The sequence below is a fragment of the Falco peregrinus genome, chromosome 6, assembly GCF_023634155.1.
Source record: "Falco peregrinus isolate bFalPer1 chromosome 6, bFalPer1.pri, whole genome shotgun sequence".
Taxonomy (NCBI): domain Eukaryota; kingdom Metazoa; phylum Chordata; class Aves; order Falconiformes; family Falconidae; genus Falco; species Falco peregrinus.
In genome coordinates, this window is record NC_073726.1 from 57,079,837 (window position 1) to 57,102,998 (window position 23,162).

Genomic DNA, 23,162 nt, shown 5'->3' on the forward strand with positions numbered 1-23,162 from the left:
CAATTGTGGAAATAGCTTGCAGGCTCCAAGGCTGGGCCGGGCGGCTGGCCAGCGCGGTTTTACAGGGCTTCTCCCAGCCAATCCGGCAGCAAAGAACTGGGCCAGTTATCTAACTTCGCAAAGGCAGCACCCTTTTCCTTCCCAAGGTGTTATAACAAATACACACATTGGAGGGGGGGGGAGGGGGAAGCAAGCGAGCGCTGTCAGGGGTACACACATCGCAAAAGCAACAGCAAAGGGATCCTCTGATGGGCTCTCAGGGGGCTCTGAGCTGTGCAAGCTGCCCCGTGAAGAAAACACACGCTGCCTGCAGGCAGATGCCTGCTAACTTCTCAGCTCTCCGAGATGGAGATCGTGACAATATTTGCATATGATGCAACACTTACTGTGTGTCCCTCCTAAGTCAATATTGGTAACAGCATAAGGCATCTTATCAAATGTGCATCATTCCCAAAATGCAGAATTTTTCTTCATAAATGGCACAGAGTTTTATCAGAAAGCCAACAGCCTCCTCTCCTCTCGGAGCAGTGATGTAAGGCAAGAGAGTTCATGCACCCTGCAAATACTCTGATAACAGCTGGTTAAGTAAGATCTTGAGCAAGCAAACCCCCTCCTCTCCCGTGGGTGAAGTTTTTAGCATGGAGGGATGGATTGGAGACCAGAGGATAAAGGACTGATCTTCTTTATCAGGATGTGGCTTGGGAAGGAGCATCTTACACGTGCTGGGGTCTTCTCTTTTACTGGATGTGATAATTGGAACAGAAGTACCTTGATTTCACAATTTGCTCCTGTCCGTTTTGCCAGGCTCAGCCTTACAGCACTGGTGTGAGTCGATAGGGACCAGGTATTCCTACACTGACTGGTCTGTGAGCCCCAGCTACCGGGGACAGCCCAGCAAAACCGTGCATGGCTCTAAGCATGAAAGTGGCCTGAGTGAAGTCATTAGGACTTTACCTGTGTCTAAAGTGAAGCATTTTGCTGGCCCAGCATTTAGTCTTAAGAAGTGATAGAGTTTCACTCGCTCCTGATAACATGGTGTTTGGTCCCATAAGGAAATGTATTTGATTTAACCCAATAAAACCCAAAAAGAAATAATTACCTAGCAAGGCTGGGTGGCTGGGAATTTCAGATTAGCTGGGCAAGTTTCATGATCTAGATCCCAATCTAATCAGGCTCAGAAATCACACAGTGGATCTTTGGTAGAATACAAATACATTACAGCCTCTTGGGATTTTCTTTGTCGTTTGTTCCCCCCATTCCCTAGACAGAATGTAAGAAAACAGCCAGTGATAATCACTGATGGTGAAGCCATTCAGGAAGAATAGTCCCCTACTAACCCTAGGTCATCAACCGTGTCCTCCTCCCACCCAAAGCTGGAGCCCGCAGACAGACTGGGCAGGTGGTCAGTACATTCTGGCTGCTGGGAGCAAGAGAAACTATTACACCTCTCCCTCCTGGAGCACAGCCTGCCAGCCAGGAGGTCGATATCCTTTCCTGAAATCTTCTGGTCCATTCTGGCTGGTCAAAGCAAGCGGAGCAGCGTCACTCAATCCTGCCAGGCATCACTGATGCCTGGGACAGCTGCCATCATATATGCCTAGCTCTGGTTTTCATCAAATGACGGCAAGATACAGTGACTGGGAACGCAGTAGCTGCCCAATGCCAGGTGTAGTTGGACCTCCTGGTTTTGCCCCAGGCCCAAACTTGTCCTGAAAGGTGGACAGACATCTGATGCATGCCTGGAGGGACCCAAGGACTTCACAGCAGCTGCTGCAGCAATTGACTGACATTTATGGCTTCAGAAAATGAAGAAGTTCATTGAGAGGAAATTCATAGAACCATAGAAGAGTTTGGGTTGGAATGGACCTTAAAGATCATCTGAATTGTCACTTAGCATCTTGAATTATTAGTCTGCAATGGACATCTATAAGTTTTTGTGTAGAGATCTGAGAGTACATATCTCATGTTGTGTTCGCCATGTCCACAAAGTCTCCTGCCAACACTGTGTGTCCTTGAGTCATAATCCCAGGAGAAGAGCTTGGGTAATATCACTAGCAGGATGCATCAACACTGCCCTGACTTCCAGCCCCAGGGAAGCAGAAACTGTACTATGGAGTAGAGTCCTGTTACTGGGGAGGGTCCCTCTGACCTTGTGTCCCCACCACAGAGAGCACTTGAACTGCTTTAGTGAATGAAGTTGAAATGTTGGCTCTGGAGAGCTGCAGGCATGGCCACAGATTGCATCATTTGTGCTGGCTGCACTGTTATCAGATCACTATTTATTGTTATTGTAATCCCATGTTGGTGGAAGTCTCAGTGGCTCTGCTCTATCACTCAGAAGCCTAGTCAGCCCTTAACAGCACATTTTCTCACAGACTCAACCGGCCATAGCCAACTTACACTGGCGCTAAGAGAGTGGTGCACAGAGGAGGGAAGGGCACCTAACGACCAAAACTCCAGGAACTCCAGTTTAAATGGCAGAGACCAGGGCTACTTTCAGTGTCTTTTCTGTAGATCTCCTGGTGCAGCTACTCGCACCACCCAGCAGTGCTGGCTGGGCACCTCAGCACGTTTGTCCAAGGAGCTTGTTCAGCAGTGCCACAGCTGCCTGCAGTCCCGAGGGAAAGAGTGGGTGTCCTTCAACTTTTGCTTTGTTCCATTGCTCTCCCTCCTTTCACATTTTCATTCCAAAGAGTTTGTTTGGTTTGGGTTTTTTTTTAAGCACAACCAACTTGTGCCTTGCTTCTCCCCTACCCTTCACCTCTCTGCAGTGCTCAGGTACTTCTGTTGGTACCAGAGCATGTAAATGTCTCTTTTAGAACCCTTAATTCTACTCCTGTCTTTAGAAGGATCTCTCTGCAGAGGTCTGCCATCACTGCACTGGGAACTGCAGAGCACCACTGCTCAGGTGTTATCAGTAGGTAGAGCCTTCCTGGCAGGTTGAGACCCTGAAGAATCATTTTGGACATTCAGACCTCTGATACAACCCTGTTCATTACAAGGAGCAGGGTGAGGGTGCTCTCCGCGCATCTCTCCAAGTTGCCGTCTTCCCCTCAGCCCCAGGCACGCTCCCTCAACTTCTTTACAGGGCCACATCCACACCACAGTGCTTCTGGAGCTGCCTTTCCACTGCCTCCCCTCCTGCTGGTGCCTTGCAGCCATCCTCAGACCCAGACAAGAGATGGTGGCACAACAGGGTGCCTCTTCAGTCAGAAACTCCTGCAGATTGCTGCTGTGGGTCTTGTACTTGGTGGTGCACACCAGTTTCTTAGGCCACCATTACAGAAGGGAACACAGTTGTTTCTTACATGCTATCTGAAAGCACAGCTCGTGGGGAACCCACCAGCAGCAGTGACTGACATTTGACCAGAGAAAGGCATTATTTGTTATTGTTACTGTTACTAATTACTGTTATCTCAGCTTCCTCCAATGAGATGAAAGCTTGGCTTGATAATGTAATGGATTGTGTCCTCTTAGAAAATAAAAAATATTTTTGTCCAATTTTCTAAGGACACAAAGCTTACACAACAGTATTATCTATCCATCTACCCCTCCCTTCCCAGAACACGCTACCCACCTTGGCAAAGGGATGAATGTATTTAAATATCTTTTTTCTATCTGAAAGATAAGTTAGGAAGAAGAGTCAAAATAATGTCTTCTCAGAGAGAAAACATGCTGTTATTTGTTCTGTTTGATCTGAGGCACATGCTTGGCGGTGACACCCCATAGCACATGCTGGCCCTGGCAGGCAATAGCGAGGGGACAAGCAGAAGCCAGCAGTACTGAGGAAACTTTGTGGTGGCAGACAAGGTAAATTACTGCCATGAAGCTTATCTGGAAATAAGAACAAAAAATTTGTAGAAATCTCTAGAAGCTTTACAAATCCTGCTGCTCTTGAAGCAGCTCTCTTTTTCTCAGTCACCCAAGACCATTCACCTTGGCAGCACAGCCATTATTGGGAAATTTCCGTATCTCCTCAGACAAGATGTCTTCTGCTGCAGGTCCCACAGATCAAGTCTACTTCTCATGGTCTGTGTGGAGGCTCCAGGCCCACCCACGGGGTTTGGTTCTTGCACCAACCCAGCTTCTTAAGTGGTTTCCTCTTTCATCTTTTATCCAAGCAAACCCTTTGCCAGAGGTTGGTCAGTCACTGCATCTTGCAGCCATCCATAATTTTTTTTGTTCTTACACTACCTCCTAAGACAAAGGCATGCTCCACTGACAGCTTCCAGATTTAACTGTTTATTTGTGTAGTGCAGTGGGCTTGATAGGGAATTTTTTTCTAGCTTGGCTGGAGCTGGCAGGCTGAGTTCTGCCATGGCCTTTCTGAAAGGATGCTTGCCCCACAGCCCAGCACCTTGTCTTCTACAGGCTCAAGATGCTGCTGCTAGTGGCAACAGACATCTACAGAGCTGCAAGGACACCCAGAATGGCAGCAGCAGGGAAGGCTGCGGCCAGACAAGGGTATCTGCATCCACAGCAGATTACTTTGAAAGAAAAGGAGGTGGGAGAAGGAGTAACAAAGCCAGTGCAGGAGGGTGGTAAAAGCGGGACTGGGATTCTGTGTTGACTGAAGTCCCTGCCTGGCACCTGAAACATGGGCGTGCAACCCTGTGAGCACTTTTTACAGTATCAACATAGGGCACAGACACACAGGCTTGCTGAGGCCTTGCACTGAGCACCCTTCCCTGGCAGGGTATCGCATGCATACATGCGCTTACATATGTGTACGTGTGTGCCTGTCCCCCTGTGTGGAGCAGCAGCACCGGGATCCCCTGAGCACCACAGTTCAGTGGAAGGAACCGCCTGCACCTCCTGCCTGAGGCGAAAGGATTTCTAAAAACTAATTCCCCCAAATGAATGCCAAAAAGCTAATGAGCTTTGCTTCCCCACACCCTGCCTGCCAAGACATTTCCCCCTTCTCAGGGTGCTTATGTGGCAGCTGGGCTCACCACAGCTCTGCTCTGCCGCACATGGCCTTCCCTTGTGAGGTGCCATTTGCCAGAAAATTAGGTGCTAGGCAGGGAGAAAACGTGAGAGAGGCTCTTGGGATCACCAGAAGTTGTGCTGCCCTGGGCGGGAAGGACACCTAGAGCTGCCTTTGTGCATTTCCCTGCCTGGAAATGCTCTGGGAGCCTGGGCAGAGCTGGCTTTAGGAGCTCTCTGAACAAGCCTTGGCAGGAAGCAGAGCCCAGGAGGTGCCAAAAGCAGCAATAAACCAAAGCATTTAAAGCAGGATGGGGAAATCCAAGGACAGTGATTCCTGGGCCTCTGCCAGGGTCTGTGGGAGACTGTTGGGTGGGACAGCAAGGAAGACAGACACTCCTGTGGCTGCTTCCTTCTCAAACCGAAGAGGCTGGCTGTGAGTGCCTCAGCTGTCCCTCGGCCATCCCTTCCCAGGGTCACTTACCTCCCCAGGGAATGACATGGGCCCCAGCAGGAGCAGGGGTGCTGCGGTGTCAGGGCCAGAGAGGTCAGAGCCTGATGGAAGGACACAGGAGTCAGCGGAGCCTGGGGAAGGCGTGCAGGCTGAAAGAAAACAGCTGATCCTCCAAGAAGCCTGGGCAGTTTGGCTGCCGCTGATCCCCAAAAGCCAAGATATGAATGGTCTTGAGCAGGAGAAGATCCAGCCTGCTGAGAGCTTCTTTTGAAACACTGCTTCTGTATTGAATCCCCACCACGGCTCCCAGGGGCAATGTCCAGCCGTGTTGCAGTTATCCTCAAGATGTTTGGCTGAAGAAAACTGAGGCCATCTCCCTCCCATAGAAGCAGGACTTTCCCTCTCTGCCGCAGAGCTTTGCTGGGGTACAGACTGGGGAGTGTGCCTTGGTATTCAATTAGAGAAACTATGCGGCTCTTCATCCTTCCCAACCCTCTGCCTGGAGGGCCCCAGCACTACAGAAAGCCCACAGCTAGGGCAGACAGAGGAAATCCACAGAGAACAAGGGAAATACACCAAAGAACACCTCCAGCACTGAGTATTTTTCCCGTTCCAAGCAAGCCAAATCTAGTCTGGCATCTGGACTTAGAGATTTCCATCCCATCCCTGGGTAAATGTCATTTTTTTGAGGATTAATTGAGATGGTAATGAATAACACTATTTCCTGGGACTCTGCTACATCTGTGCCTCCCGAGGCTCTCGGGAAGTAGTTTCCTGGGACGCTGCCATCCATAAGCTAAACTGCGGAGAGGAGCCCCCCTGAAAGGGGCAGTCAGTCTCCGGAGCTGCCAGGGCCGGGACCGTTGCAGTGGGGAAGGAGTCAGCTGGAGCTGTCATCTCATCCGATTCCTGCTCTTGTCCTTGCTGCACCTGGGTCTGCTTTCAGGAAACACCACCCCTGCCCTGGGGGCACCAGGACCTGCTGCTCCTGCCTGGAGGGGGAACCGAAGAGAAGCAGGAGGCTACAATCCAGCTGGGAAGGGAGAGAGGTTATTGGAAACGGATGGGTCCCATCCTGTCCTCTCCCATCCTGGGAAGAAAGGGGAGAGGCTGAATGAGACACGGTGCAGAGGTCCTGAGCAGTGCCCACGGCTTTCCAGGAAGCCCCAAGAGCTAGCTGTCCACAGGACCTCTGCCCAGAGCCACCCCACAGGCACCCAACTAAGTCTGTTCAGCACTTTCCTCCACCCCACCCCAAACGGCTGTCTGCTCCAGCCAGTGCTCCCTCAGCCTTTCCTCCTCCACTTCCCTCCCACCAGTCACTCCCATCCAGGCCTCTTTTATTATTTAGCACATCGCTTTCTGCCCAATATTCTTCCCCCCAAGTGCCCTACAGTGCTACCTCCTCTGTGCCCTCCACCCCAGCCAGTGATCAGCACAACTCCCCAGGTTACAGCTCCTGCAGGACAGGAACTCTCTGCTGCTCTCCATCCACAGGACACAATGCAACACAGCCCTCTTCTTGGTTGCAATGGCTGCAGTGAACACAATTAAAGAGTGATGACAGCATTTGCATCACCTGCTGTCACTACCCAGAAATGTTTCTCTATAGTGTGGGCAGACAGACTCAGTCACAGAATTGCTTAGGAATCTTATGTGCAGCTTGCACGCTTTATAAGACAAAGACAAACTCCCTCTGCTAGGCTGCTGTGTGATAGCATTAAAGGTCTCTAGTATGAAGCCTTCCTCCTGCCTCTCAGGGGTCTCTACCTCTGCTCCTCCTAATCTTCCATCAGACCTGCATCCTTCCTGGCTGACCTGGAGCTCTGAATACCGCTTCTTTCCCTGCCTCTCCAAAATACAACTTTATTTTCTTCAATGAAGAAACACCAGTGTGGAGGGGTTTACAGCTCAGGCTCCAACCTGCAAGGAAAACACTGTTGTCTTCCTCCTCATGCTTTGTCTGCCTCACAATTTGACAGTTTTGGTCTCCATTGTACTGGAAAAGCTACCCTCACTCTTGCTAGCATGGCCTCAATAACCTTTGGAGTGTAAAACTAATACCTCTCATGTTGCACATGCTCAATAGATGCACCTTAGAAGCGCACTGGTCTCCTCATCCCCTGTGCACAAGTTTGTGTTCAGGCCTCTCCTACTTTGACCAGAGGGACATGAGTCCTTGTGTTTGTGTCTAGGCACATCAGGGAGATGCGCAGCAAATCCCCTCTCCTCAGGTCTTGCTGGATATGAGCTTCCGGTCACTCTACCAGTTTATACAGCAGTAGCAGGGTGTCTCCATGGGACTCCCTTCTCTTTGCTGCATCTCCAGTTTTGGCTTCATCAAGAATCCTGATTGATCTGCATTGTGATGGATTTTAATAAAGAAAAGCTTTATTAATAGATGTTTTCACATTGACCTCTTCCCCCAGGTGCAATCCTCACCACGTAGCACCATCTCCAAGGGGGATCTGCACAGATGCTTCTCATGGCCCAAGCTGCATGTGACTTGGTGGGTAGGGCTAAGGGCATTTTCCCTGGCAGGGTGCATGCTGGCAGGCAAAAGAACTGGCTGACCCAGTTGAACGGAGCAGCCTCTAGAAGAAGGTGATTACAACACCTGATTACTGGAGGTTTCAAAACACCAGTTACTCAAACACCTGAAACTATGTGTTAATGCAGAACTTGTAGATTCTCGGTGCTTGGGGGAAAGGAAAAAACAGCCCCAGCCTTAAATACACCTACAGTTCACAAGAACTGTGATCTGATGAACTGCAGAATCTGTTAATATACACACAGGCAATTTTCCACTCTGCAAGAAGAGCAGTAGATTATATTCAAAGATGGGAGAAAGTAGAAGTGATCCAATGCTTGAAGCGCTCCCTTTGCTTCCCTCCTTACAGCAGGGAAACTTGAACCCAAGACAGACAGTCTTTGCAAGCTATTTGAAAAATGCAGACACACACTGGATAAGGAGAGGGTTTAAAGTGCACACTTTTATTTTCTATTACAAAGGCTAAAAGAAGCAAGTTTGGTTGTTTTTTTTATTTAAGAACAAAAAAAAATGTTGTTAAAACATCTACATTATTATCCTGATACTAGACCTTATGAAAGATACTAAGTTCTTTTTTAATAGTAAAGCGTGGTATTCTTAAATTATATTAATACAAAGACATATTAAAGGACTCAAAATCATTACTACCCAGCTCAGAACTGCAGCATCCCCTTGCTATCTTCTCCTTTCACTTGCTAAGACCCATCCATTTTTGACATACAGTTTCATACAAGCTAAGCAGGGTATTTTTTGGTTTTTTTACTTCTCTCTGTAGAAGGCCAGGTTAACTCCAATGCCGGTGTCACTTAAATCCCTACCAAATCCCGAATGCCCCTACCAAAGCATTTGGGAAAAGATTTTCACCGAGTCCTTCAGCATTTAGCAAGTCTCTGCTCTGCATGATGTGTGCGTCTGTGGTTATTTTGCAAGATTTACAAGATACGAGATTTTCTTCTAATGTTAAAAAATTAAAATATAACTTCTTTTGTTAATAACCCTTGAATTTGGTTCTGCACTGCAAAAGTCTCTTCTTCTCACATGACTAAAGAAGAGAGTTATCACAGGGCCTTGTGAACGCACCACTAAAGCAGCCCTACAACTTGTGGTTTGTCTGTTGTAGAGCCACAAGCGCCAAGCAGTTCTGCTGAGAGTCCATAACGTGCTGAAGAAAACCCTCTTGGCTTAATCAAGCGAACCTGGGAAGTCAAGTGTGAAGCCTCCTGCCCTTCACAATGTCCCTTTAAATAATATAAGCAAAGCCTTATCATTAAAAACTTTACTTGCTAGTTAGTAGTATAATACTTTTTCACTGAGATGGGGTTGTGAGGACATCCTAGGGGGTTTCAAAAATGTGAACAGGGAAACCCGTCCCATCTCAGAATTTATACCTATGTATATAAACCTCTCCCCTCTTTGTTACTTCCCTTCCCCTAAGCCAAATAAATGTCTTCAAATTTAAACTGGAGATGCTGCGTTTCCTGGCCCGAGTCCTTTTCCTTTACCCTCATTTAAAAGATTCCTTTGATACCACACACATATAATATTATATAAAGTGATATATTTAATACCTGTGTATATATGCTTCACGGGAGGGGTCACATATATACACACTAAAACAAGTCTGGTGACAAAGTACTGCAACACCACAGACCAGGTTATCATATCAGGGAAAACAAAAAGAGATACTCAACGCAACCCCCGTAACCGTGGGCCTCCCCCACCTCACGCACACTCGCCCTCTCCCCGCCTTGGCCCTAACTCCGAACCTCCAAAGCCCTGCTGAGCAGCTGGGCTCTCACTGCAGAGATGGGGAGAGGGGGCAGTGACCCACTCTGTAACCTAAACAAGTTATCATATGAGAAATCACGGCGCAGCGAATGCTAGAGTCACACTAGAGATGCAGGTTTGTTTTAAAAATAAAAAACACATTCCAGTGTTCCCGATCCAGATTTGCTTCCTTGGTGTCTCTGCCCCAGAAGAGCAGAACAAAATAACCCACACGCTGACGCCTGCCTCCTCCCCTGTCTTTCTCTGTTTATACCGTTGACCACTTGGGCACAAGGAGCACCAGAAGGTACGATCCAGACAGCTACAGCGAAGGGCAGAGGAGAACACACAGCACGTGACCACTCAAAAACTGCCGTAGCTGATACCGTGTTGGTCATTCTCTTTCCCTGCAGCACTACGGATCCTCCCCCATCTTGTCCTTGGGCAGAGATGGAAATAACCACTTCCCTCTTCTCCCAACAAGCCATCTGTGCATCATCAGGTGTTATGGTCCTGGCCCCTTCCAGAGCAGATCTCAAGGTGCTGTATAGCTGGGAAAGGAAGCTCATACCAAACCAGTGACCAACACCTACATCTTAAAGGAGAGGAAACAAGCTCTGCAGGGAAGTGGCTGAGCTGCCCAGGGAAGTGGGCACCATCCCTGGAGGTATTTGGAAGTGCAGATGTGGCACCTGGGGACATGGTTTAGTGGTGGACTGGGCAGTCCTGGGTTAACAGTTGGACTCAATGATCTTAAAGGTCTTTTCCAACCTAAACAATTCTAAGCTCAGAGGCACATTCAGCTTACTTAGAGCAGACAGTATCTCTGGAAAGACCCAAGACCAGCATGCAGCGTGCTCTGCTCCTGGGCCGTTAACTACTCAGTGGAGCTGATGCACCTGCCTGGAGTCTGGTTTAGAAAGGTGCCAACTGCCTCCATAGCATCCCCTGTATTTCCACATGCCGTCTCTCTTGAAGCTGGGAAGCCCAAGGATATGGGAGCAGGGAGGGGAAAGGGGGACCCAGCAATGCCAAAGCACTGAGCAGTTCACAGCCAGATTGTATTTACCATGGATACAGCACTGCCAGCCCCAAGGGCTCAGAGCTTGCTGTCTTGGGAGCCTCTGCATGAAAAAGACATCCTCTTAGGAAGGCTGTGACAGAGATGTATTTGTGTTTGTGTGGATGGTGCCATCCATGCATGCAAAACCGCAGAGCACAGCTGGACTGCAGAAGAGAGGAGAGGGAAGCTCAGGACAGGACACACGTTTACTGCTTACAGGATGAGACTGCCAGAAAGGACAAGGCTGGCATACAGAGCAGCACTGCCTCCCACCGCTGCCACTATAAAAGCCAAAAGTCCTGGCACAGAGCTCAGCATCACTGGTTCCCCCATCACGGTGCACATCAGGCAGGACAGGAGCAGGCACACAGCTGTGCCACTCTCTCTGCCACAGTCCCTGCCCGGGGTCACATCCTGGCTCCACTGCGTGTCTGCAAGCTCCCTGCCCCAGCTCCAAGGGGGAGGGGGCTGGACCACCAGTGCTGGTAAGTGCCCATCCAGCTGGATTCCCATTAGCAAAACATCATCCATGCTGCTCAATGGTGTCCTTTTAAATGGGTCCCCATCCAGTTCTTCTGGCACTGCATGCTCTACATATGCTCTAAAAGGCAGCTCTAAATAACCAGTAACACACATAATTTAAAGAGCAAGGAGGGAACCCCCACTACCTACTTCCCTTTCTTCAAGACACAAGGCAACACAAAAATACGGGCTCCCTTTGATTACAGCCTTCCTCCTGACTGATATCGCTGTGTGAACTAGTGATACAGGGTGTGTCACAGTCTCCGCTACACCTTCGAGATGGCTTCAATCTCACTTGCACCAGCCACACCAGCCAAAAACAAACCAAAACTACCTACCTGGAATACATGTTGCACACTGAGAAAGACATCTAATGAGGAGTTAACCATTTGCTTTCTGGGTGCAGTCATCTGAAACAGTCTGAAGTCACCTACAATCCAGTTCCTGCTGCTGCAAGCAGTTTTATTACTTTGCTGCTTTTAGCTACACTCTCGACACCACATGGCTGTTACCCTCCTCAGCGCCAGTTGATGCCTCAGGGCAATAAAGACAGCAGAAGTTTAAGCCTAGATGTTTTAAGCCAGATCTAGTGGTTTTCCTTCTTTGAACCTCAATTCCTAATTCTTCCGGTACTGAACTCCCAGGAGAGCAGGCTGGCTGCAGCAGCGCAAGTGGGGCTTGCTCTACAGCTCTGAGAAAAGGAGCACATGAACTTCATGGTCACCTTTTCACCAGATGTCTGGCCCTTCCTCTCAGCTTTGTCCTCTGGACCTCTGCAGCCACACTCTGAATTGAAGGGCAGAAGAATGACACGAGGAGAAATTCTCTGATTCACAGCCCAGTACAGACTTGGATTCATTCCTTTGAATGAAGGACAGTGAAAACAAAAAGATGGGAGAGGAAGGAGAATTTGGAGAAAAGAAGAGAGAGAAAACAGATCACAAACTCAGTGAGCATGGCATTCGCTGGCCAAGGATAATCAAATTCACGATTTCATTCACCACTAATAAATCATCGTCTCATAATCTTAAAACGAAAGAAAAGAAAAAGTTCTCTTTGCGAGACACAGATCTCGCTCTCCCTGCTACTGCCACTCTCAGAAAACCCGCCACATGTTTCTCCAGCCGACAGGCTCCCCCCACAACCCTTACTATACGCCATCCCGCAATAGGAAGTTGTATTTCCCGAAGTCGTCATCCCTGGGGCAGAGCAGCATGTCCTTGCGGGCCTTGGCCAGTTTCTGTTTCAGCACCTCCCTCCGGTCTAGCCACTCTGTCAGCTCGTCCTGGCCATGGGCATAGCGACACTCCTCTCCTTCGGGGCAGGTCTTGCTCTTCTGGAACCTGCCAGCACAAGCAGCACAATCAGGGAGGCACCCCAGGACAGGGTTTTGAGCTCCTCATCTGGGATACTCAATCCGGGCCTACCGAAACATGCTGCAAACTCTCCTTTCTAAGGGAAAAGTGATTCTCCTACAAACCCATGTGCAACCAGGGAAGGCAACATGGAGGCTGGGCATAGAAACAGAGCAGTGAACAGAGCAACGTCTACGAGGGGGTTTAGTCAACAGAACAAAACAATGTGAGCTGGAAGCAGACCAGCTGGATGAGGAGAAAGCACCACACAAGAAAGGAAATCCAGGTAACATCTACAAGAGACAAAGCCTTCTCTCTAACCATCACAAGCCTTCTGAAGACACCTCAAGGTGCTGATTCAGAGTGTGAGAGCCTTTTACACCGTTTAATAAAGCACCTGGGATTCCCCCAAGCATCAGGCCAAGCAGACTATTCAGCAGCCTGAGAGCATCCTGGCTATGGAGGGCACAGGTGCAGACATGAAGCTTGCTCTCCTTTTCTAAAGACACATGCTCGGGAATATATTTTACCACTCAGTAGTGTGGCTGAGCACCTCTGGGATCCAACAGCAGCCTCACCGTCACCCAAACCTGTCAGCTCATCCCATTCTTCCTCCAAGCAAAAGTCCCTGGGGACTCTGTGAGAGGAGGAGGAGGCAGTGAAGGAAAAGGAGAGATGATGGAGGCCCTGCGTCTGTTGCCCCACTCCTGCAAGAGCAGCACAGGAGGGAGATGTGACAATGGTACCTTTCACAGAGACGGAATTCGCCCATGGGGAAGCGGTAGCTCCAGCAGCTGGAGTCACTGTCTGAGGTGAAGACCTTCTCCTTGTGCTTCTCCGACTGGATGTGCTGCTGCCACTGCTTCTTGCTGTTGCTGTTCTTCCCACAGAGCCAGCAGTGGTAGCCCATCTGACCAGTGCAGACAGGGCAAAGGGCCAGTCAGTGAGTTGTCACACCCGGCGGCCTTCCCCGTGCTGGCACTGCCTCTGCCCCTCTCCTTCCAGAGCATCCTGGAATCTTCACTCAGTCTATGACTTCCTGCACTTTCCTGCCATGTCATTTTTAGGGCATCATGCTGCCACTAAGGGGGAGCAGAGATGTTCTGTTGATGTCTACCTACAGCTCAAACAGGCTCAGAGAACAGGGCAGCTCAGTTCACTGACATGGTCCCCCTGCTCTGCTGACAGCCCAGGTGGGGTCTGACTGCAAGGCCCCAGGTGCACAGGCAATGCAGGACTCTTCAGCACCACAAGCCCTTACACCAGCCACAACCCCTCAGCTAAGGAGACACATCTATCTCTGGTTTTCCCAGGCCTTTGTGCTCCTGACCCAGCTCTTCTCCAAGTTTCTCCTTCTTTTCCAACAGGCCAGCAATGGCTCCTCCAGCTTTCCCAGGAGCAGGCAGGAACACTGGGGAGAGGCTGAGCCCATGCAAAAGGGAACCTTAAGGTAGACTCCTACTGACATGAAGATTAACAGAAAAACCATTGCAGAGCCTTGCTGACCCCAGGTCAATCTCAACCCACCTCATCTGTGCTTACTGTGCTGCCCTTGCTGTGCAGCTCCAAGCCATCCATTTAAGCTACATTAGCACAGGCTCTTTCCCACAAAAGCAATGCAGTCCCTGCTAGCTCACACCTGGAGCACAGGAGAGGGGCAGACTGTCAGCACCGAGGAGGAGGGATGAAGGTCAAGAGATCAGCTGCTTACCATGATGTCAGCATAGTCAGTGGGCATCTGGATCTGTTTCTCCCCTTCTCGTGAGGTGAGTGGTGTCCCCTCTCCAGGCTTCCCAGGATTGTGTTTCTTTAGCCACATGTCATAGGTCTGCTGCATATCTAGTACTGCACAAAAGCGACCCGTGAAGTCACTCGGTCAACCTCCCGCACCATGCACAAACTATGAGAAAAGAGGAGCACTGGCACAGCCCTTCCCTCCCCTCTCCTGTGCAGCAGCACCTGCCACCAGACTGAAGGCTTGTGCTTGGGTGGCCCAATGTCACTTACTCAGGTGAGAGGAACCAAATTCACACCACACCACCTGGCGTGACAGAAGCTACAGAAAGTATTCAGGAAGGAGGGAAAGTGCCCCAAGATCTCCATGTACTTCACCCCAGAAGGTGATTCTCCATCAGGCCTGATCCTGCTTGACCTCAGCAGACATCTCACTCCAGCCAGGGAGCTAAGATCCATCCCTTCCCTCTAAGCCTAAGTTTCATCCTCAGCACTTGAGAGGGAGGAGAGCCCTTAAGCAAGCTGGCCACAGGAAGCACTGGGGAGGGAAGACCTAATCATAGCTTGCCCCAAGTTCAAAACCTGCCCAGAGGACTGCAGTCGATGTGTTTTGGCGCACTCTTGGTTTAAAACCTACTAATGGGAAAAGAAATTTTGGGTGGAAGCTCTGATTGCATATCTGCCTTTCCAAAATCAGCTCCGCAGAGAGGCTATGGACACATAAATGTCGGCAGACACCCATGCGATGCTGTAAGTGCGATGCATTAGTGATTTACTTCTCGCTAAATGGGTAATTGAGGAACTCAAGGCAATTGGGCATAATGATTGCAAATTCCCCCAAACTGAAACAACGCTGCTGTTTGTGGATACACCTTCATGCTTGAGCAAACACACCCAAACTGGTCTGATGTGCTTTAAAGGCTTCAGCAATGAAATTACTTGAACTGTAACAAATAACAGCATTTGGCCCAGCAGAGAGGAAGACCTTCTATCCAAGCATAAAGACTGAACGAACTCAGAGAAGGCCGGGAACCCTTCAAGCTTTCCAGCATCCTCCAACAGAGACAGGAGAGCACTTGGACAACTGGGCCTTGCAAAGAAAGTCTTTTTTCCCAGCTTGCTGTTGGTCTGAATAAACAAAGACTGTTGCCAGAGAGCTGGCCATCCAGGACATGGGCAAACCCCAGCTACCCCCAAAAAAAGTAAGTTGGGAGCCTGCATAATTAATTCCAGACAAGCTCCTCCACAAAGGCACCACCCAACAATGTTCTCATTCAGGATCTCAAATCCACCCCTTTGAGCACAATGCTGTGAGCCGGGAGTGCTGCAGCCCGAGAGCAAGGGATATGAACAGAAATGGGCAAAAAAGCCAAGGCAGATACAAAACAGACAAGAAAGATACAGGAGCAGCTACAGATCAGGACTGGTGCTTCAGCAGACCTCCATAAGGAGCCAGGCCTGGGACAGTACAGGCAACTGGAGGCACAGCACAGGGTGGATTCAAATTGCTGCAGAAAGGGAGGGCAGCAATGGAGCAATGCAAGACATGGGACCAACGAGCACTAGTCCTGGAGCAAGGGACTCAAGATATACATGCACGTTTAAGAAAAAAGCAGCTCTAAATTACTGTAGATAGACCTGCCCCTTAATCCCACCTAAACTCATGGTACTACGAGCTCTGTCCAGCTCAGTCTCTGTTGCACAGTTTGCCTTAACAGACCCTGCATCCACTGCACATCCACTGCCCAAATGTCCCCTTCACTCTCCCTAAATTCTCTGCCCCACGTTTCCCCCACTCACTTTTATTTTCCTTCATGAAGGTCCACATGTCTCTTTCCTCAGGGCTGTGGGCAAAGGAGCAGTTGCCCACATACTGGCATTTCCGTCCATTTTGTGCATGGATACACAACTGTTAAAAGACAGAGAGCAAAATTTAGCATCTGCACAAACATTCCTTGCTAGAGAGAAAAGTGGGTTCAAAACACCAGCTGTGACATTAAATTGTATGCAGGAGAGGTCACAAACAGGACACTTCGTATGTCATTAACTCATGCTTCTTTTCCTCAAGCTCCTGATGACCCAAAGGGCAAGTTTTCCCTATAAACATGCAGGCAGCTCAGTTCAGCACCTGGCCTCTCTCTCTCTTGTTGCCATTTCCACAGGCAACCAGATGAGGGTACACTTAGCGCTGGCCTTGGGCGAGACAGCAGGGAGCAACCTGGATCGACCCAACAGTGTCTCCAGCTGGTCAAGTTGCTGGTCCTCAAAGACGACTCATTCTTCAGCCACCTCCAAGTGGGTGAAGAGTGGCCTTGAGGGCTACTTAGCACGCACACAACTTTTAGCCCACAGGTACCAACAGCATCATTGCCAGAGAAAATAAGAAGCTTTCCAAGCATCGTATTTACTGATCACCCCTTCTCCCCAAGTCCAGTCACCAGAGGAGGACAGCAGTGTGGAGACGAGCTGGCCCATGGGTTCTAGGGGGAAGACACAACACTGTTTGTCTCTGGTTGGGGCTCGGTGGGAGCTTAGGGGGAAGACACAACACTGTTTGTCTCTGGTTGGGGCTCGGTGGGAGCTCAGGCAACGCACACGCTTGTTTGGCAAACTGCTGTGCTGCATGATCTGCAGCTCGGCTGCTGGCCTCATCTCCTACTGCAGCAGCTGTAAATAACTCTTGCTCCCCCACTCCAGCTTCTAGCAACTGGCCTGCAACTGGAGAGTGCTCAAGGCCTCATGCGTGGCCTTGCACCTGCCTGCGAACTAACAGGCAGCAGATCCCACAGGGAAGGAGGAGAGAAGCTTTCTCCTCTCAGGGAAAAAGAAAAGGAGAGGGAGAGAGAAACTATCAATCACCACATTTGGGGCTGGGGTCGGAGGCTGGCTATCTGTAGTTTTCCTCACAGCATGTGGCTTTTTAACTGAGTTCTTAGCTTTGCTTTCAAAACACATTGTGAGCAAGTTTCACAATCTACAGCAGCACAGCCGCAGCAAAGGCAGGGATAGGCTTCTCCCAAGCACTTCGTCTCACCTCTCACCTACATTGAGAAACCCTGACCTAAGGGGAAACTTCAATCTTATTCCCAAACCCTGTGCCAGCCACTTCTTGAGATGGTGACTGCATTAGCAGCAACGTCAGAAACTCTCATACGTGCGTAGCGTGGTTTAAACAGGTGCCGCTCCTTTTTCTGCTCCACCCTTTTGCTGGATGTGTTTGACATCTTGCTGTTGTCAGTCTGTCCTTGCCTCCCACCTCAGACAACACGTGACTGCCTCCCTGCCAGCTCTACACGGGACCAGCCCTCAAAGCACTGCACCATGGTAGGAGGGAATGGGAAGGGGCACCTGGCTGTGCCGGGCATGAGGCTTACATCATATTGCTGGGGGAAGTTGCGGATGGAAGGCAGTGGTCGGACAGACACCCACTTCTTCTTTGCTTTGGACATCACCAGCAGGACGCGACGTTCCTTTGTCCAACTGAATGAAGAAGAGAGAATAAATCAAGAGAGACAAAAAGAAGAGCAGAACAAGGTTTTGTTTTCCTAAGAGACCCTTAAATATTGACAGGTGACCAGATCCCCCTGTCCAGCTTGTCTCTGCACTATCCAGCTGCTCCCAGACACACACATCTGTGACAGAGAAGCCACAAGAAGGGTGTTTTAGGAGGATTTCTCCCTGTACTTATCACATATTTCCTGGGGTATCTCTTCTCATAAAGCCATAAAAATCTCCCCCAAGTCTCACACGGAATCACCAGGGATTACTAAACAACTGCATTACATCCTTTGACACAGACAATTATTGTGCAATTAGATCCACTAAAAACATCTGGGAATATTTTCTGCTTGAAAGGTGCAGTAAAAATGCAAGGCATTACAAGCACTGTCTTATGAACAGGTGCCAGGAAGTATTAGTTCTCCTGCAGCTCCAGCAAGCAATCACCAGGAGATACCCTGGGCAAAAACCCCAACTCTATTTAGCAGCTGCACAAGGAGATGTTATTCTTCCCATTCCAGGAAGTGATCCTCACCTGCTCACTTCCTCCAGCAACTGCCGCTTCTGCTCTTTTTCAACAAAGGTCTTACATTTGCAATAGGATGCTGGACTGTGCCTTTGCAGCTTGTGTCATGGGAAGTAAAGTCCTATAAACCCTTCCACCCTATCCCACTAGGCTGTCTGGGTGAGACAGGCCACAGGTTCCATGACCCAATGTAATTTCCCAGCTGATATTCCTCTTCTAGGGGGCTTATAAGAAAGATGGGGACAAACTGTTCAGCGGGGCCTGTAGCAATAGGACCAGGGGTAATGGTTTTAAACTAAAAGAAGGTAGATTCAGACTAGGTAAAATGAAGACTTTTTTATGATAAGGGTGTTGAAACACTGGACCAACCCAGAGAGGTGGTGGATGCCCCATCCCTGGAAACATTCAAGGTCTGGTTGGTTGGGGCTCTGAGCAACCTGATCTGGTTGAAGATGTCCCTGCTCATTGCAGGGGGTGTTGGACTAAATGACTTTTAAAGGTCATTTCCAAGCCAAACTGTGCTATGGTTTTATCACACTGAACATCCTTATGGGCCCCAAGGAGCCAGGAGGTGCAAACAGACAAGACATGCATCAGAGAAGAGCAACCAAAGCAATGAAAGAGCCAAGGAAACTAAAGGGAAGCAGAATACCTTGAATCATTGCTAATAGTGACCTGACAGAGATCTGCAAACAGCTAGGAATATAAACAAGTACAGACGAGAACTACCTTGGTGGCCTTGCTATGAAGAAATTATAGCAATTGTGAAAAAAGTGAACTGGGGGAGTTGGACAGCACACACCAGGACTAACATCTGCACAATGCTGGTAGCAAATACAAACATAAAGAGAGCTGGAAACTGGAAAACAGCTATCTGCAATGCTGGTATCAAGCGGTGAAAGGCTGTTAGGAGACCTTACAGCCTCTTCCAAAGAATCTGGAGAAGGTAAGAGGAGAAATTCCTGCCCTTGAGGAGGGGTGGGGGAAAGAGAAGGTTGCATTGCTCACCAGTGGCGGGCTTTGGCACTGCAGTACTTGAGGTCTTTATCTGGCTCCACCAGCTGCCCGTTTCTCCAGCACTGGCCACATACAAACTTCATCTGGAGGTCAAAGGTGCTTGATGTGGGAGCCCGGGGAGAAGCCTGGGGAAGAGAACCACAACCTCAGGCAGAGCCCCAAATCACACCCCTCAAACTGCCACGGAGACTGACACTGGTGACTCCCTGTATGCCCACTGCCAGCGACAAACCAGATTAAATCAGAGACAGCCCAGTTCTCCTCCACCACTGTTAGGTGGTGGCCTGTTGACATACCACACAGAAACAAAACCACTACTTGCTTCAGCATGATTTCCTGGGCTTTGACATCTGGCCAAAAGCACAGCTAGCCAAGCAGCTTCAAGCACTGACCAGGCCTGGCTGTGAAACCCCTGCAGCATATCTCCCTGTGCAGACAAGCTCTGTGAGACCTGCCCCAGTACTTAATCCCCACTTCCACGCAGGAAGGGCAATCCACATCCCCCCCACTACCTGTGGAGAGAGCTCAGCCGACAGCCAAGAGAGCCCCTTTGGGAGGAAGCATGGCCGTGCCGCAGCGCAGGACCCACCACTCCTGCTCTTTGACCAAGAGGCTCATGACACATTCAGCATTTGACACCATGAAGTCAAAGCTGGGTCCTCTTGTTGATAGCCTTCCAAACCATTAGTGGGCAGGTCTCCATCTCTCACAGTTCCTTTGCACCAGGTTTCACGGGCAGTTAATCATGACCTCTGGACAGAGGTACAACCATCAATATATGCATTTCATATCCTTTCAGTCACCTCACTTGGTTGGCCTTCTACCTGTCCCTGTGAGAAGGCTGTCTTGGGATTATGACTAACGGGTTGCAGGGGAAGAAAGAGCCAGTTCCATATCACCACTGCCTTGTGTTTTCTGAGCAAATATCTGGAAAGCCATTTGCATTCTATATTGCCATTGGAAGACATGAGGATGGTGTCTCCAGTTCATTTCCAAACCAAAAAGCAAACCTGACTGGACACCAGTGGCCCTTGGCACAGGAGTATGTGAGGGTACAAGAGAACACCCTGGTCACTGAGCCAGCCATGAAGCACAAAGGTCATGTATCAGTAAAACAGTTCTCTGACTGCTAACCACATCAGCAGCCCATCCCAGCTGCCATGCCTTGACTTCTAACCCTGAGCATTTAACAGTGAGCAGACAGGCAAACCATGTCGCCAAGGAGCAGGCGTCTGACAGCGATTGATTAGAAGTAGCATGGACCGTATGTGCATCCCTTGGCAAAGGGAAAGCAGCAAGCGCAGGCAGTGCAGAATCAAAGCATCTCCCAGGAAACGCCATGTAAGCTACGGACTACCACTCTGCATCTTCCAGACGTACTCCTTTGGAGAAGCAGAGCTGACACAAAAGGTTCTCCATCACTGTGAAAAGCTGACCTCAGAGCTGACCTTTGCCTGTGCTGACTATGAGGCCATCACTGCTCTGGATGTCCCAGCAAAAGGACCCTTCCAAAGAGCCATCACCTCTCTTGAAAAGCAACAGCAATTCTGGCCTACTGGCCTGCAAGACAGCCTTTCTGGTGGCATCTGCCACATGACTTGTTCATCTGTCAGCTTTTGCCAGTGCTGGTGACCACCAAGAACACATCAAAGTGGCCGGCTGCAGGATGAGCAGGGTTGAGACCTGGGATATCACAGAAGGAAGTAAGGTGCCTCCCTTTCACACGTGTGGCCTTTGAACAGTAGTTTTAATGTCCACTTGGTCTCCAAAGGAAATTATGCTACAGCTCACCACGGATCCACCAAACCTATAGGTCTAGGGTAACAAAATGGTATTGCTGGCACATTGCCTTTTATCAGCCCCACGCTATCTGCCACATAATCCTCCAGGCGACAGATCTCTCAGCACAGCCAGGAAGCTTGGCTCAAATCTACTGATGCAGCAAAAATAAAATCCGAGTGGCTCCAGAAGGCACAATAGATCAGAGATAAAGAAAATGTTTGTTTCTCAGGTAATTCCGGTGATCTGGGCTGCTTTCCCCACAAAATCTTAACCAAAAGAAGCCCTGTGCACTTCTCATCAGTCATGAAAACTGCTGGTCAATCCAGTGGGCATGTATGTTCCCAGGGAATTACGAGCCAATCAAAAAATCAAAGCTGCTGCTGTTGCTGCTACATGGCTGTATTTGTAAAGGCAAGACACATACCTGGCAGGCTGCTGATAACCAACAGTGTGGAAATTATATCACATGAGGCTCTAGTAGACAAAGCCAGGCAAAAGTGCCTCGGGCTGTGGCACCACCCCTTGCTATGAAGCCAGGCAATATAGTGTTAGCTACACACTATGGCAACCAAACAAACAACAGTCTTTGGCACAACAGCTCTCCACTTCAGGCTTTGCAGAAAGCAACAGCCCCAGTATGGCCACTCATGTCTCCCAACTTCAGGAACCCCTCTCAGTGATACTGAAATGCTCTCTGGAGAAGCCATGTGCCTCAGGAGACTATATGAGGACCCCAGGTTTCTCAGCCACCTAACCAAGTCAGCTGTGCAAGTACCCCTTATTAGAGACTTTCCCTTTCTCTCCATGCTTAAATTGTTAATTCTGAGGCCAGTTTTATAGAGGTTCTGCAGCTGCCTAGTGGAGTAAAAGCAGAATAGTCCTCAAAACCCACAAAAAACAAGGGCTAAACCACATCAGTTCCTAGGGATGCAATGGGAGGACACCCAGCTACCTAAAACAGCCTCCCTGCTGACTGCCTCTTCAATCTGCAGCCACTGGGTCTACTCCTACAGCAGCCTCCACGGGACCAAATCTGTGGGGCCAAGTGTGAGATACCTGGCAGGTATTTAGCAAGCAGTACATCTTCTGCTTCTTGCTAAGTCTCCTGACCTGCATCATCACAGCTGCTGGGTCCCTGTATGCTGCCTGCCTCTTTTCTCCACAGCTAGAAAGCCCCAGATGCTAACTGTGTGACAAAACTGCAGCAAAATCCCTGGGACCAACTTTGCTTCCAGTGACCAGAGGGCGCTGGGGTGAGTGTGGATCACATGGGATGGTGGAAAGGAGGGGTCTGCTTTTACAGCACTCCTGGGAAGTTGTCTTTGCCAGGCAGCCAACTTCGAAAGCTGGAAGGACGCTGAGAAAACTGAGTCACGTTAGCCTGCTTGGATGGGAGAAAATAATGGCAAAAGTAAACATCTCTCAACTGATATGTTAGTCCTGCCCCCGGGGTCTTCAGCAGCAAGACAGTGTCTCATCCCAGAGCACAGCCCTCTGGCTCAGTACGGGCTCACGCCAAAGTCATGGTTTGCTATTGCAAACACATGCATCTGACCGACTTGACTGTCTCTCTGCATGGTACCAGTGCCAGGCGGCCAATCCCTACAGACGACTGATGATGCCACTGGTAGGCACTTTCTGACTGTACCAACAAGGCTGCTGCTTTGCCTCCGCACAAAATGATGCCCTGGAAGGGTGGAGGGTGCAGTCCTGCTCTGTGACAGGCATTTGTAGGGCATAACCAGACTTTGCCATTGGCCATCAGCCACAACACTGCCCACAGTGGCCAGAAACTGTAGCTCTCTGCCCATCCCCTGTCAGCTGATGTAGCAGATGCTGGCATTTCTTTTCCTGATCCTCTGCCCCCGCAAGCCCCAATGGCCAGAAACAAAACTCATGCCCAGCACCCGGATCCCACTTGCTTCAGAGGACATGCTCTGACCATGCCTGCTGAGCAACATGTTCTT

At 49.6% G+C, this 23,162-nt stretch overlaps 1 protein-coding gene across 13 annotated transcripts in view; it reads right to left on the reverse strand.

Annotated features, from left to right (window-relative positions):
* Positions 1–8,353: 8,353 nt before the first annotated feature.
* ZC3H7B (zinc finger CCCH-type containing 7B) overlaps positions 8,354–23,162 on the reverse strand; it is a 52,574-nt gene continuing 37,765 nt past the window's right edge. For all 13 annotated transcript variants that reach the window (XM_055807613.1, XM_055807616.1, XM_055807611.1 and 10 more), the window contains exons 18-23: positions 19,405–19,538; positions 17,747–17,852; positions 16,173–16,281; positions 14,350–14,483; positions 13,385–13,548; positions 8,354–12,626 (exon numbers count right to left, since the gene is read on the reverse strand). In XM_055807613.1, the coding sequence (XP_055663588.1) occupies positions 12,434–12,626; positions 13,385–13,548; positions 14,350–14,483; positions 16,173–16,281; positions 17,747–17,852; positions 19,405–19,538 (840 nt within the window). In that variant the 3' untranslated portion in view covers positions 8,354–12,433. The remainder of the gene's footprint in view (positions 12,627–13,384; positions 13,549–14,349; positions 14,484–16,172; positions 16,282–17,746; positions 17,853–19,404; positions 19,539–23,162) is intronic.